The 16,854-nt window shown below is 35.7% G+C and overlaps 1 protein-coding gene across 5 annotated transcripts in view; it reads left to right on the top strand.

The window, feature by feature from the left end:
* The window catches only part of CDH12 (cadherin 12), an 887,545-nt gene that overhangs the window by 639,119 nt on the left and 231,572 nt on the right, over positions 1 to 16,854 (top strand). For all 5 annotated transcript variants that reach the window (XM_074329053.2, XM_088796454.1, XM_074329054.2 and 2 more), the window contains one exon: positions 11,132 to 11,548. In XM_074329053.2, the coding sequence (XP_074185154.1) occupies positions 11,318 to 11,548 (231 nt within the window). In that variant the 5' untranslated portion in view covers positions 11,132 to 11,317. The remainder of the gene's footprint in view (positions 1 to 11,131; positions 11,549 to 16,854) is intronic.

Below are 16,854 nucleotides of genomic sequence, written 5' to 3'. Positions count from 1 at the left end.
TGCATTTCATATTATATATATATATATATATATATATATATATATATATATATATATATAATTTTGTGACTAACATCATGCATTTAACATAATTTTTTTTAACGTCTGTTCATATTGTAGGACATAGCAGTACTTTCTTACTTTTCAGTACCAAATAATACCTCATTGCATGATATATAAACAAGTTAAAGATGTCCCCCAGACTGTGTATTTCTTCACTGCAGGCTCACACCTATGAATTCAAAAGCCCATGTTTATAATAACTGCTTTAAAGTCATTGCCTTCTAAACACACCATTTGGGTCCTTTTGAAGGCCAATTTGTCTGCTTTTTCTTTTTTTCCAATGTTGCTTTGCATGTCACACAATTGTTGCAAACTTCACTTTATAAAAGATTATATATATATATATTCTATAATATATTCTAACAACTGTGGATATTGAGCTTCCAATCCCCTCCCCTGGGGGTTGTCCTTGGTCTTTGCTTGATCATTTATTTGTTCAGTGAATTGTATGAGCCCATTTGGAAACATCTATTACACAGACAACGTGCAGCCTTGATTGTCCATACTCAGATATGTTTTCTTACTTTGATCTTTCAACCTGGCACATGTGATATTGGCCCTGCATTGGCATAAAGCCACCTATGGGTGAATGGCTGTGCTTAAGTCTGCTTAGCCAGTTGGATTTTTAGTCTCTACCATTGGATATATGTGTGACTTGCAGGCTGCTATTACCAATCAGTGAATTTGCATGTTTTGTGTGTGTTCCATATTTCACAAGGGAATATTCCCTGAAAGGTTTCTATTCTAATTGCTCCTGAGAGGGCGCAGGGTTGTGGATACATTCATTTTCCCAGGCAGCAAGGGACGAGTACAATTTTTATTCCAGGCTTCCTAGGAGATACCCTTGGTCAGAGTAGCTTATTGCTCAGTCGGCATTTGGTGTGAAGTTGTATGTAAGTGCCTTGTGTCAGTGAGGCTCCTGACTGTGTTGGTGGGTCTGGTGCAGCCCGAAGACTCCTTTCACATCTGCTTCATTCTCTCAGTGAGCGTTAGGGAATGAGTACAGTCTAGCATATGTGCACAGCCTACTGATCACCGGAGTCCACGGATCCCAAAGGGCGCTTCTTAGTTGTCTTTTTGCCGGATTCTCTCTATTAAACCTGACTGTTCTCCCATGTTGCTTGTATCATTGATCTACCAAGTTCCTCATAATCGACCTCCACCAAGATCTCCATTGTTCCCAATAATATCTTTAGACAAGGAGTTCACATGATGTTCAAAACAAGTGTGTTCTCTCAGACAGAACTGTGGAGCTGTTTGTTCTTGTGGCCTTCCTTCCTTATGGGAAGAGTGTCTGCACCAGTGCAACTGAGCTGGGAGCGAGAACCTGCTTTCCTGTAGTGCCACCCTCACTTTGTGAGTGGGCATTGGTGGAGGTGGGAAGTAGCAGACCTGGTCTTCTCAGTTTGCTACTACAAATGTAGACTCTTTGTCCTACAAGTGAGCTATTAGTATGATTAGTCCCCAGTATTCTCAACCTGCTGTGTCTGAAGTAGAATTTTCACTTTATGAGTGGGGACTCATAGAGGGGTGAGAAAAGAGGCCTGATCTCGTCTACCACATCTATACCTGAAATAGGGTTTCTGCAACACAGGAATGGGGTGCGGGAGGATGAGAAACACCATTGCCAGCCTTTCCTTCCCAGAATAAAACCATAGCTTGAGATTAGGAGCTGGGTAAAGAGGGAGCCTCCAACTTCTTGACTGTGCCTGACCAGAGAATAGAGCTTTTGTAACACAGAGTTGGGATATAGAATTTTAAAAATAGCATCTAAAGAAGCAGGTCATGGCTCAATGTCATATACCCTTGCTGTTCTTACCAAGATTGAGTAGATTTCCTTGAATGAATGTTTCTCCTTTTGCTATATACACGTAAGATAGTTTCTAGCAACTTTATATGATTGTTTTTAAGTAAATTTCTCAGTAAAATTGCTTGTATGCTGTGGAGAGTATCTGCTGAACTCACTGTACCACTCTAGAAGTATTGCATTCTCCTATTTAGTTTTACACCCATTACGAAAACATTTTGTTTTCCTTCAGCCTGGATTAACTTTGTAAGACTCAGAAATCAGGGAGATGAAGTTTAAGGGGTGTGATGAAGTTTAAGATCCTTCAGACAATTTTGTTGTTTTCTTAGAACTGGATTCATTCCAATCTTACTCTAAGCTGATTTTCTGAGTGGCTCTTCATCAGTCCTAAGTGTTTGGCTTCCTGAAATCCTTGTTCAGTCTTCCACAGCTGGAGCTTGTTGCCTTATTTTGTCAATACAGAATTGCAATGCAGTGTAAGAATCCAAACTGTTTCCCAAAATAAAGCATACTATTCCAGGCATTGGGAAGTCGTAATCAAAATGGAGATCCTGTTGCTTTTAGCCCTTGAATTATTCCTAATATTGAATTTTTCCATCATTTACAAAGGCAGTCTCTAAAGAGGACTCTTAATGAGTTGTTTTTTCTCCTTGCCCCATTACTTTAAGTAAATGTTTCCTGTGTCTGGTAGAAAGTAGGTTGTACCTTTTTTTAGCCTTTAGCTAAGTCTCTAGATAATGAGATCCCAGCCATTATTCTGCAGATATTTTTAAAACATCTCATTTATTTAACCATAATCTCTCAGTTTACAAAAATGGTTTCAATTTCTTAATGATTGATTTCATACTGAATCTTGATGTTCAAAAACCAAAATTCAACTCAGTAAATTTGAAGATTGAATTAGCTTTATTCAATGATTCATGAATCAGACAGCATCCCTAGCAATTAGAAAGGAGACTCAATGAACTGTGAAAAAATGGAAGGATTTCATAGGCAAAGGGTGGTGTTAAAAAAGGAAGTTTCTATCAAAGAATGGGTTATTTCAGGCATGGTCAACTTCCTTTGGGGAAGGGAAGAGAGTCGATCAGTAGTGCTGAGCACATAATTCCAGATTGACTGGTTAGAAGTCACATTCCTGGGAGAAGCTGAAACTGCAATTAACTCTTGTTTTGCTTATGTGGGGCTTAGCACAATTGACTCCATTTTGGGCCTGCTGTCTCTTTTTAAACATTGATTAACCACAAATGTCTAATGAATATTTGCCTGATTGTGTTGTTTTATGTCTTAAAGTAGGCGAACACATAATGCTGCAAAAATTGTGGTCTCATTTTTAAATATAATCATATAATTGATGTAATTCAGTTTCATTTCTTGTATTTTTGTTTTGTTTTGTTACTAAGGGATGAATACTTGCCTTTTTGTTTGCTTCTTTGTTTATGTATTAATCATTAATTTATCAGTGGCTTCTCCAGTGGAGTGTGCCTTCCTCTCTGTCATTTAAAGATACTATGTAATTCACTAGTTTGAAGTCATTCATTTCCCTTCCTCTGTTATACATCTTGCAATTCTTTCTTCTGCTCCAATCTGGACTGTTGATCCCTGAGCTTGCATACAGTTATCTTCCTAAATTCTCCCTCTTATTTTGTGGGAAGTTTATTTTGCCTTTCTCTTCTGTTAAACATACTTGTTACAAATCCCAACTCTTCCATTTTTCTTTTTCTTTAACTTTATTTTTGAACAGGTGTAGATTTACAGAAAAATTGAAAAGGTTGCACAGAGACTTCACTGTACCCTGCACCCACTTACCCCTGTAATGAACATCTTGTATTTGCATGGTACATTTGTTACAATTAAATAATCAATACTGATACGTTATTATTAACTGAAGTCCATACATTTTTCAGATTTCCTTTGTTCTTACGTAATGTTTTCTTAGCCTCCTATTGGCTGTGACAGCTTCTCAGATGTTTCTTGTTTTTGATGACAGTCGCAATTTTCAGGAGTACTGGTCAGGTGTTTTACAGAACATCCTTCAGTTGGGATTTGTTTAATGTTTTTCTCATGATTAGACTGGTGTTATGGGTTTTTCAGAGAAACACCCAAGAGGTAAAATGCCATTTTCAGAACATCATATCAAGGGTGTTCTACAATGCAGTTAAATTCCCACCAGGAAAATAAATGTGTTCTCAAATCTCTCTTCTCATAGAGAGAGATTATGTCCCTTGTCATCATGTACAGGAAAACATCCCAAATTGAGTTATTGAGTTTCTTCCTTTTTTCTGCATTTCTTTTTCTTGTTGACTTATTGGAGATACCAGTATCATTTCATACCAGTATATATATATATATATATATATATATATATATATATATATATATATATACTGAGTCGGATCTGGACAGTCAGAGAATAATGGTCAATAAACTCCACAAATTAAGATCAAATCACCATTGGGCATCTTTGTTTTACTCCTAAGAGGAAACAGAAATTGGTTTACCATCTCCACTTCTCAGTGTGAAATTTATAAAATAGAAGAGTTGGGGTTAGGGTTTTGCTCCACAAGAAAGATGGCAACATTTTATTTTGGTGTCAGCTTACTAGGACCAAGTGAGTTTTGATAGCAATGTTTGCTAATATTCAAGGCATTCCAAGAACTGCTTTCATTTCTGAACAAATATTAAGAATTTTACATAGCAATATATCTGTTGAAATCTTCAGATAATTTTCTGAAACCTTCAGATTATCTGAAACCTTCAGGTATATATATATATATATATATATATATATATATATATATATGCACATTTTTTATTTTATTTTATTTTAGGGACTCAAATTCTTAAACTATCAGACTGGCCTGGAATATTAAAATGATTGTTGTATTGGCGATATGTATTTATACAATATGAAGCAGAATATTTAAAATGTAATGTTAAATTACTTTTAAAAACTTATGTTTTTCAGGTAAAGAGTTACATGAAGTTAAGTGTGGTGTTTATTGTTGGCATTTTAATAATTTTGGATTACATCTATTATTTTGCCCCTTTTTGGTCATATGGAAAAGAAAACTTCCCTCTGTATTTCAAATTAAAAGATCATTTTCTTACAAGAAAAGGAGGATATATATATATATATATATATATATATATACATGTATATATATGTATACATATATACATATATATGTATATATATACATATATATATATATATATATGTAATTTTTAAACGTTGCCCTTCAAAAATTACTCCATAGGCCTAAAGCATAGTCACATATGAAAGAGTTTTCAATATGCATACAGCCTTAGAATGTTACCTATAACAGAGGACCATTTATAATAATTAACACATCTGTCAGCCGAATAAAGCATCTTCCAACAAAGGTAGACCTTGCAGTTTAATTTATAGGAAATAAACTCCATCAGGAGCTATTCTTAAAAGCAAACGCAACCCAAGTTAAATAAGTATGTAACTACAGAAACCACAGCCTTTGGATATCTCTCAGCTTTAGAGACACACAACAGAAAAGCTATCAGTGGCTGTTTCACATCTAAGTATCCGCTGCTTTTGTATATGACCATTAAAAAATAAAATAAAATAAAATAAATAGATAAATAAATAAACACACACACACACACACACACACACACACACACACACACACACACATTCCTTCTGTTAGAAGGAATATTTGACTCCAGATACTTATCATCATGTTTGGAAAATCTTTGGAAAGGTAGTTTGGCTCTACAAAAGTTTCAGAATCACAGACAGATATACATTTTTAAATACTTAGCCCCAAATCCGGAATATGGAAGAAAGCACAACTCGGCAATGTTCTTTGTAACAAATGTGTCTTCTTTAAGGTTCACAGGTTTCCATAGGATGCTGACACATCAGAATAAGCCAGCTATTCTTGCTCTTCTAACAGTACCATTTGTGCTGAGGCAAGGATACCCAGGTTGATGGCTTGGCATAGTTTTTCCTTGTAATTTAGGCTGTGTTTCATGCCTGGGGGAGTTGTTTCCCTTTCAGTTAAGAACCAGAGTCCTTCAATCTCCTTGTGTTACCTTTGTTGTGATATAACACTTTAAAAGCTCCCTGGCTGCAAACCATGGCCAGAGGCTGGGATCTTCTGGGAGCCGCATCAACCACTGAAAATATTATCTGTTCAGCTGCTCACTAAAGAACCACGATGTTACAGAATCTTGGAATGGATTTTAGGATCAGACTGCAATGCCATGAGTTACGGAATGTACATGTGCATGCTTCTAATTAAGTGATGAGATTAAAATATATTTATCATGTATATAGTAGCTCTATAGACATAGGAACGTTGTGGATTGTGTCTCCATAATTCAAATGCTACTTAACAGACAGTTACCTAACATAACCTAACCTAAAACTATGCTGTGACTTCCTTAAAAATTACTCCTCATATCTGTCTTATTCCAAAGCCCATCTTTTTTATTCATCTATGTTATTATGATTTGTTTAAACTATACCAAGTCACCAAGGCTGGAAGTGACCCCGAAATTTGGAGTCGTCATGTCGGTCTAACAGGCTGCCTTCTCATTTGACTGGTCCCAGCATGCCATGCCCAGTTCAAGAAACTGGAAGAAGCCTGCACAGTTGGTAGCCCCGTACCTTCCTCTTTGTGCAGTAGCAGGGTCACCTGGTTAGACAGCGTCTTGCTGTGTGGCTTAGCTGGGCTATTGTGCAGATGCAATCCTCTTAGTACACTGGCCCTGTCAGCTATTGACTTATTGTTTTCTTTCTTCTTCTTTTTTCCTGTGTCTTCCTAGAATTATATCTTTTTTCATATCCGGGGAGTGATGGGAGTCCTGAATCTCCTTACTTCAAAACAACTATATTGACCTGATAGCTTTGATCCCCTAATTTTACAGAAGATCTAAATGAGTTTAAGAAAGAATTAAGCTGACAAATATTGAAACACCTGCTTAGATCGGGAAGAAGAAATTGGAATTCAGGTCTTTAAACTTGTATTACTTGTCTTGCCAGGATTTGAAACCCTTGATGCTTCCTTCTATGTACGCATTCATTAACACAGTGGCTGCATAGAAGAGCATCCCAGAGGATGGGTTCTGGAGTCAAACTGCCTAGATGCACATCTGCCTTCTGTGTATTAATTTGTAGATCTTGGTTATTTAACTTCTCTACCCCTCTGTTTCCTCTGTAAAATGGGTATCGTAAGAGCACCTCCTTCACAGAGCAGTTGTAGAGGTACATAATGTATAGCACTATGTGGAACATAGTAAGTTTTCAGTCAGTTAGGTATTATCATTCAGTGCCTAATTCACTCAAATATGCACTCAGTTACCTACGGTATGTCAGGTGGAGCACATCCTTGAATATCATCGTTTCATTCAACATCATTTTGTTATAACATTGAGGAGATGACTTAGCGACTTAACTTTTGTTTATATTAATTAGCCTATGGTCAAATTTGTTTCTATATACACAATGTTGTCAAAATTTCAAGAACCTATAGCCAAAGTTAAGTGAGGACTTACTATAATATTGTAGTCACCAGGAATAGAAAAGCTCACAAAAGAGGCATCACTGCTACTGTCATTGTTCCTCTTCACTCCACCCAGAAAACACTAATGCATCATTGCATACATACATCTATAATATAAATTATCACTGTCATTATGAATAGTAATATTTATATAACTAATATTCAATAAAGGGCTTGAAGCTGAGAGAGGGGAGAATGGCAAGACTCTGGTGTGCACCCGGAGATCACGCAAGCCCTGTTAAGTTCATGAATATCACAATAAAATCCTGGATTTTAACGTATACTCTCTTAGCAACTTTGAAATATGCAATACGATATCATTAACTGTAGTCTCCATGCCACACATTAGATCCCCGGTGTGCAGTGAGAAGGCTTTACATTTTTAGTTACAGATGTTTCTACTGCAACGTAACTTGTGTCTCTAAAAACATTTGCATTCTGTCAGATTCATATTAAAACAGAAGCATTCATGGACAAGAGTAAGATTCTGTGCAGATCCCCAAAACCTGTGTAGTCACGCCTTAGCAATTGTCATCCAAATGAAAATATTTGCTAGAATAAACTATTGATAAATATTTCTGTAAATAAAAGATTCTAGTTCAAGGAAAACAGGGAAAGTCATTTGGTGGTAGGTGTCAGTAAGGATCAGCCTACTTAGAGAAAGAGAAAGTGAGAAATGCACAAAAAAATGGAGGACACAGCACACTAAGATAGAAGGCAAAGAGAGCCAAAGGAAAGAACAGAATGAATACGGGTGAGAGTGAATTGGGAATCATGTTCCATGCTGTATTTGTCCATGGCTCCAGTTAACTTAAGCCTTCTTGTAATAATTTATGTGTAGCTGCCGCTTTAGGTGACATACATCTTTAATGTGATGGGGAATCAGCTTAAGACACAACACACTTTCCATTGTTGTATTCACATTCTTCTCTACTTACCAATCATTTGTGAGTTGATCCCCTCACATGCAGACACGTTCTAATATAACAGCTGGGGAATGGCATAGGTAGATTCGAATTCCCAAAAGATTACCCTGATAGGGAATCAAACTCAGATTATAGACATACCTTTGACTTCAAAGGGGAAAGGCTAGCTGTCATCAGACTGGCGACAGTGATGATGAATATACTGTGATGTCCAACATCAAAAATCTCTACTATAAAATAAAAAGACACTTATTTAGAGAAATAAACGTAGGTGCCAATGCTCTCTAAAATCTGAATTTTGATACCTCGGACCCTCAAAAAAGTAGTGGAGAAAAGAATTTATGGAACAGAAAGGCAGAAATACAACCTAATCGGTTCCATATACGTACTAGGCGAAGTTTAGGAGGTCAGAGTTCCTCCCATTCATCTTTTCTACTTAGTTTTACCTCCCCATGTGTCTGAATGTGCCTGAGCTAGGATTGACGTAAGTATGGGAAGAAACATGGAAGACAGGAAAAGTGTTGAAACATGTTGAATGTTCATTTTACCAATTTAAACTTGAAAACGGATTAAGAAAATATGCACACTGTGCTTACACAGGCTTATTGAAAACAGTTGCAAATATCCTCCGAGTCTTCATTATATTGCCACACAGACATGATACAGTTCATGCTTAATATTTGATTTTGAATGTTAGGAATACATTACTTAAGTAGAAATCACAGTTTGTGATTTAAATTTTATTATTTAACGGGTGCCACCCAATACAAAATAATACAAACCATGAGTATAAGCTGCATATACAACTTTAATTTTCTAGCAAACACATTAAAAAGTAAAAAAAGAAATAGAAAAAAGAATTTAATAGTTTGTGTTTATTTAACAGAATTTATCCAAAATATTATGTCAACAAGTGGTAAATATAGAAATCAGTGAGATATATTAGGTTCTTATTCTTTTATACTAAGTCTTTGAAATTCGGTACACAATTTAAAAGTAGAGCACATCTCAATCTCAAATTGCCAAATTTCAACTAGATAACCAGATATGGCTAGTGGTTACCATATCGGACATTATAGATCTAAGATAATTTTTTATAAACATAAATATTTCAGAGTGAAAAGATGAAATAAAATCTATGCTACTTATGTTTTTGTCAGTATCTAAAAGTCTCATCCCATACTAAAAATACCATATCCTTTCTTATTTATTTGAGAGTGCCCTTATAAAACACTTTTAGAATACAACTTTCGACACTCCTCATCTCACATCCTATCTCAAGCATGGTGAATTGCTTCCACATCAAATGTGGAAATTTGAATATTTGTGAAGAGTGCATTATACTTTTTATTTTATTATGTGTAACTGAATAAGCACTGAACTGATTGCAGCTGACAGGTTGACAAAATGCCATGTTTTTTATAGATACTGAATTAAACATGTATTGCCTTTTATTTTAGTTCTCTTGTTTTGGAAGCATTATATATAATTCCTGGCCTCCGACATTTTTGGCCCCTGGAAACCTCGTAGGCTGTGGGCAGGCAATGTGCCCCCAGTGCCAATGGTATAACACCACCCTAGCTCAAGACACATTTTTCCCATGCCTGATAACAAAATATAGGGTTGTGCCTGTTCCTTTAGCTCTACAGTTCAGTGGTCACCTCTGATAGGCTTTTACTAACTTTAATTTTGCTAACTTCAGTTTTGCCACCAAGGTATTCCTTTTGCTTATTTAAATAGCATTGGCAAATTTACCCTCGTTTATTTATTTGACGATTAACTTCTTTTCTGTTTCTGATTTAAGAGAGGCAAAGATGGTGTCTGTTTTCTTATCTACTGCATAACAGTGACCAAATACATTGTAGACACTTAGTAAAGCTTAGAGAAATGAATGAGAAAAAAAAGTGTCTGTTGTGAAGATAAGTTCAAAGCTCATTTTACCTAAATGCCAAGTACAAGTTGTCCATCTGATAAGAATCCAAGGTTTCTCTTCGCTAGACACCATCTACAAAAATAATTTCCATATACCAGGGTTTCCAGCATAGCAAGTCTGGAGTAGTATTTTTTTTTCCCGTGTTAACTGAAATGTTATAATGGCTTATAAAGCCATCTGACACTTTATCAATCATTTGCATTTTATTAACTTCATTCACTTTTAAATTTAGTAGTGTATCTCATTTTTGTTTTATGTTTTTTTTCCTGGACGGTCTTATGCTTTGTATTCTCTACCAGGGAAATTTGTGCTTCTTAAAAATTGTTGTCTTTTTGTCTTATTTTCTAAATCTGTGGTTCTCATTCTTAGCCTGTTTTGTTTCTCCCAGGAGATATTTGACAAGGTGGATATTTTTGGTTGTCACAACTGGGTACAAGGGAGGTTGCCACTTTGTTATCTACTGAATAGAGGAAAGGAAGTACTGCTAAAAATCATTAAAATGTACAAGAAAGCTCCCGAGCAGCAAAGAATTATCCAACCCAAAATGTTAATAGTGCTGAGGTTGTGAAAGTTTACTCTCAGTTCCCTATAAACAAGTGATCCCTGTTTTTTCTTAAAATGATTATTAAATTTTAAAAATGATTGCTCATCTTTTGCTTCATAATAAGTAACATTTTTTGAAGTCTGTAAAACACTTAGTTTATCCAAGTTAACAGGTTGAATAGCAATGAACATTTATCAATATAATTTGTTTAAAATCTTTGCTCCATTTCTTTAAGTGTCGCCAGGTAAAGTGAGAGTTTGATGACTATCAAATATTTCTATCAATTTAATATATCTTTGCTAATCTGTTTTATAGGTCCCTTTAGATGGAATATAATACTGCACACGCCTTTTCATCAAAAGGATTAATGCCTGCATTATCATTTCTGCAATAAAACAGACAACTAAGTGGTGGAAGCCACAGACACCACAAAACTGGATTCCACAATTCTACGTTAAGTACTGGAGTTTTTATTACTCTGCTGTAGGAAAACCTTTGCCAATGCTTACAAGGAACTGTTTATCCCTGCTTCTCTGGGTTCTGTTTGATGGAGGTCTCCTAACACCACTTCAACCACAGCCACAACAGACTTTGGCCATAGAACCAAGAGAAAATGTTATCCACCTGCCAGGGCGGCGATCACATTTCCAACGAGTTAAACGTGGCTGGGTATGGAATCAATTTTTTGTGCTGGAGGAATACATGGGCTCCGAACCTCAGTATGTGGGAAAGGTAATGGCCTCTTTGTTTTGAAAACCACTTGATAGCAAGGGGGATTATGCATTGTGTATTGTGTGTGGATGTTTTGCACAGGAGTAGAGCAAACCAGTGACTAGAACACTGGACATGAAATTCGAGAGACCTGGTATCTTTTCCTGACTCATTGACCCCGGTAAGCTTTGGAATATTATTCCATCCCTCTTTACTTTAATTTTCCTTGATTTTCATGATATTAATGTATATTTTGTTCTGATTTCGGACATTCTTTGCTAATCGCATAAAGTGAAAATATATAAATATCATTTAAAATTGTTATTCTAGGACATTATTGCTCACAGTGATTCTGAGATCGTTTACTAATGAGAGACATTGGAAATAACTCACCAGGTATAAATATTCTAAACTGCTTGGTATCCTTAAATGACCAGGTTGTCTTCCTTCCCCTCTCCCTTAAAGGAATGACTTAATTAGATTGTGATTCTGAAGGATTTGATTTGACTTGCTTATGCTTTATGAATAATTTCTTTATTATATACTTTGTAAGCTATTTATGAAGCTATTTATGGCCAAAGTGAAAAAAAAAAATGGTGGCACACAAATATGTATGCATCGATCTTTAACACAGCACACAATATTCTAATCATATTGCAAGTTTATAGAAATTATTTTCTTTTCACAAAATAGTTGATGACAACTGTCTGTTTTAGCACATGTATGTTTTACTGCTATTTTCCTTACATAAACAATTTTGAACAACGTCTAGAACAGATAGAGGTTATCAGTGACACTGGAAAAAATATTTTTTCCACAAAAATGAATATTTTATTTTTTCATTTTTTTAATTCTGTTTTTCTAATTTTCTAAAATAATTGTCATTGTTTTAATTAAAAAACAAAAAAAGATATGCTTGAAGAGAATTTAAAATAAATCCAAAGACAGAAAAGGGTAACCATAGTAAGAAGGGTATTAGGAAGCTAATGTAGATAGAAGATTACATCTCTAGAATATTAAAGTCCTCAGAGCTTTCTGGAAGGCTAAACGAATGAGAAACATGATGAGTCTTATGATTTCTACATTAGGTCAAAGGAAACAAAATTCACGATCTTATTTTTCTGCTCTGCATTTTTGGGATTTTCCTTTTGGAAATGTAATGAAAGAATGTTGAATAACACAGTGCAAAGGGTCTCAAGTAGAACCTCTGTTAAAAATGGACATATAACCAGGGTTGCCCTAAGATGTTGGAGCACCCAGGCAAATTTCCTGTGGGGCCCCTATCTATATGTAAAATGTAAGTCCATCCAATCAGTCTTTGAGGACCATTCTGGGCAGTCCAGTTTCTAGTAATCTTGCAAAAATTCTGCAGTACCATTAAGCTAGATACTGGGAATCAGGGCCTGGCCATGTGGCCCTGGGCCAACTCCATAGGTGCCAGCCCTGGACACCCACAGGGTCTGGTGAACTCCAAATCGGAGTAGAATGTGAAAGAGAGCTGAAATGGACACTGAGGGGAGTAATGGACACTAAGGCCCAAGCAGTTCTAGTCCAGCCCAGGGCACCTCACGCAGGTGGCACTGCTGTCCACAAATAGCTCTGGACACAGGAATGGTCTTAGGAAATCTTGAGGAGTGCAGTCTCAAACATGGAGGTCCTCTGAGGTTACTTTACATTGCCGCCACTTACATGAGTTCTCCACAAACTTATCTCACCACAGAAATGTTTAACGGAATGTAATACTCCGTTAAACATTTCTGTGGTGAGATAAGTTTGTGTTGTGCCGGTACACTTGTTTCTGGTGAGTTAACTTAATATAAAGATTGAGTTTTGAAATCCAAGACAAATGAAAAGGTAGCATAGCTCTAAAACTGCCTTGTGGGTGTCAGTGTTCTTAACTCTGCTTATGACATCAGATAGACGTGGTGCTGAGTTTCCTTGTAAATGTCATGTGAGAATGTATGCTCTGATTTTGATTGAAGCAGGTTAACAGCCTTTAGTTGCTCAAATTTGAGGTGAGAAAGTTGACATTCTATTAACAAATTAATGAAATTGACTTCTGTTCTTTCCCAATGCACGAGGTAAAAAAGGATTTCAGAGTTGCTTCTGCAGGTTTTGTTTGGGCTTCCACCTTTGTAATTGCTACTATAGTATGGAATTCATCCAACTCATTAAAAAGATGAATCAATATCTATAAATAGATTTAAAAAGGAGGAGATCTAAAATCCAACCTATTATTAAATCAGAACAGCATTATTTTCACAGGTGTATGGCTCCACATTTGTAATGCAAAATGAAATCCCATGGTTCCCAGGCAATATATGTTTCTAATGCAAATGAAACAACAGTTGCCAAAATTTTCTTCCTACATGGAAACTAATTAAAGTTTAATTAACTGTCTTGATGATTCTAGATGTGGGGATAGTAATATGATAACATTGGGACTAATTGAAGCCATTATATGTATGCGCGTTAACATATACACAAGTATTTATGCTTTTGCTCTTTCTAGAAAGGCTTTGATAGAGTTCATAGAAAAGTAAAGTATTATAAATAATATGGAATTCAGGGCTAAGGGAAAAGGCAACTGGAAAACTGCCAGGAACAATGGTCAGCTGAACTATAATTCAGCTTCAAATTTAACTGTGTTTCTTCGCAGCAAAAGCATCCGTGGAAAACAATAATTTGTAAGTTCCTATTGGAAGCTACACTTGTGGTGAGGAAAAACTGATTTCCCTAGCTTCAAATATGAAACAATTTATCATGTGGAGATGTATGGGGATGGGGGTGTTTTAAGTGTCTTAGTGGACATTAGCCTTAAAAATTATTTCATTTTTTAATTAATTTATCTGGCTGACACGCGTAGTAAAATTGTATAGGTTTCAAGTGCACATTTCTATAATACATCCCCATGCATTTGACCGCCTTTTCCCTCTTCTGTCACTCCCTCCTCCCGGTAACCCCTGGTAACCACTAAACTATTATCTATGTCTATGAGTTTTTGTTTCTTTGTTTGTCTTGTTCCTTTGTTGCTTTCAGTTTTATGTCCCATGTATGAGTGAAGTCATATGGTTCTTAACTTTTTCGTTCTCACTCATTTAGCTTAGATTGATAATCTTAAGAACCATCCTTGTTGTCGCAAATGGCAGTATTTCATCTTTTCTTATTGCCCAGTAGTATTCCATTGTGTATATATACCACATCTTCTTTATCTAACCATTTACCAAAGGAAAATTTGGTTGTTTCCATATCTTGGCCACCGTGAATTATTCTGCAATAAACACAGAGGTAAATATATCTTTATAGATAAATGTTTTCAGATTTTTTTGGTAGTTACCCAGAAGAATGATTGCTGGGTCATATGATAATTATATTCTTAACTTTATGATGAACCCCCACACTGCCTTCCATAGCAGCTGCACCAATTTACCTTCCCACCAGCAGTGTATAAGTGTTCCTTTTCGTCCACAGCCTCTCCAACACTTGTTATTATTTGTGTTGTTGAAGATAGTCATTCTGACCATTGTGAGATGGTATCTCATTGTGGTTTTGACTTGCATATACCTAATTGATAATGAAGTTGCATATTTTTTCATATTATCTGTTGGCTGTTTGTATGTCTTCTTGGGAGAAATGTCTGTTCAGGTCGTCTGCCCATTTCTTAATTGGATTGTTTATGTTGTTGTTGTTGTTGCTGAGTTGCATGAGTACCTTATATATTTTGAATATTAGCCCCTTTATCTGAGGTCTTGTTTGCAAATATCTTCTCCCATTCAGTTAGTTGCCTCTTTGTTTTGTTGATATTTCTTTTGCTGTGCAGATGCTTTTTAATATGATATAGTCCCATTCATTTATTTTAGCTTTTACTTCCATTGCCTTTGAGATCAAATGCATAAAATCCCCCTTGAACTCAAGGTTCATATGTTTAGTACCTATGCTTTCTTCTATGCAATTTATTGTTTCAGGTCTTATGCTTAGGTCTTTGACAATTGCTACATTTAAAAGGAACTGATGGTAATTTTGACATCCTTTCAAGAAAGACCAAACTGTGATATTGCTTATAATGAAAAATTTATTTTCTGAATATACAAAGAAAGCACACGTGGGTCAAGAGGTAGAGCCAGTGCTTTCTCCTCAAATAGACATTTTGGATTTAATACAATACCTGAATGAAAGTGTAAGGTACCATATTTCAGAGTAACACAGAAATCAATATGATTGGCAAAAAAATTAATTAAAACATCATTAAATGCTCCATCTCCCCACCAATAAATCCCGTATTATTGATATCACACACACACACACACACACACACATGCACAAACATACAGTAACCTGGATGTTTACAACAACATCTATAACTGCATGCCTATGCCTGTGAACTACGGTTATGTCATATCCTCGAAGCTATGCATCAAGAAAACACTGCCCATTTTATCCTCAAAGAATGATTAGGAAATTGAGTTGTCATTTCAGATGATCTCTGTTAGCAGCAGTTCTTAAATCTATATTGTTTAAAATGGCAATAAATAAATAAATAAATAAATAAATAAACAAATAAATAAATAAACCGAAACATATATGAACCATAACTTCAGAAGCATTTGTTTATTCAACATAGTGTTGATTGAAATGCATTGCAATTTAAAGAAGTGTTATGCTTTGTGGGGATAAATGTAAGTATGAAGATCCCTAGATAAATAAGCTATTAGGTAAGCTTTGCTGAGTCCTTAATAGGTAAGCTTTGTTTTAATTGCTTTACATATATAAAGTGTGTGATCTTCACATTAGCTCTATGAGGAAGATTATCTGGAGCACCGTTTTGTATATCAGAAAACTGAGGCAAAGGAAAGTTAAGTAGCTTCCTCATGTCCCATCACTCACATGCTGAAGCTGAGATGTGTAGCTGGGTAGTTTAGCTCCATCACAGCAGAAAATGCCACAGTTTATTATCTTCTAAGGATCTTAAAATCTAACAATAATTTCAACACTCTGCCAACCATACTACAGCGGAGCCCCTATTAGGGATGATGGAGACAAGGAAAGTCTGTCAGTAGGTCTGGGAGATGGAGGAACTCAAGAGAGGCTTCACAGATGAGGTAGTCCCTGAGATGCATCTTGAAGGATGACTTAATTTTTTCTCAAGAGATAGTCTGAGGAAATGTTTTTATGAGCACTGAGGCTTAAAAGTGCAAGGTGAGCCTAGAAAATCATATTTCAATATAGTCAGTGAGTGAGAAACCAACTGTTTAGAATAAATAAATGCAACAAGTATGGAGAGGTTTGATTTTGATACCACAATCAGAATTACTTGTTCTTATTTATTT

Source organism: Rhinolophus sinicus, chromosome 3 (genome assembly GCF_057876585.1).
Source record: "Rhinolophus sinicus isolate RSI-liver-muscle chromosome 3, RSI-T2T, whole genome shotgun sequence".
Lineage (NCBI taxonomy): Eukaryota > Metazoa > Chordata > Mammalia > Chiroptera > Rhinolophidae > Rhinolophus > Rhinolophus sinicus.
Note: the sequence above shows the minus strand (reverse complement) of the source record. Positions and strands in the feature narration are given on the sequence as shown.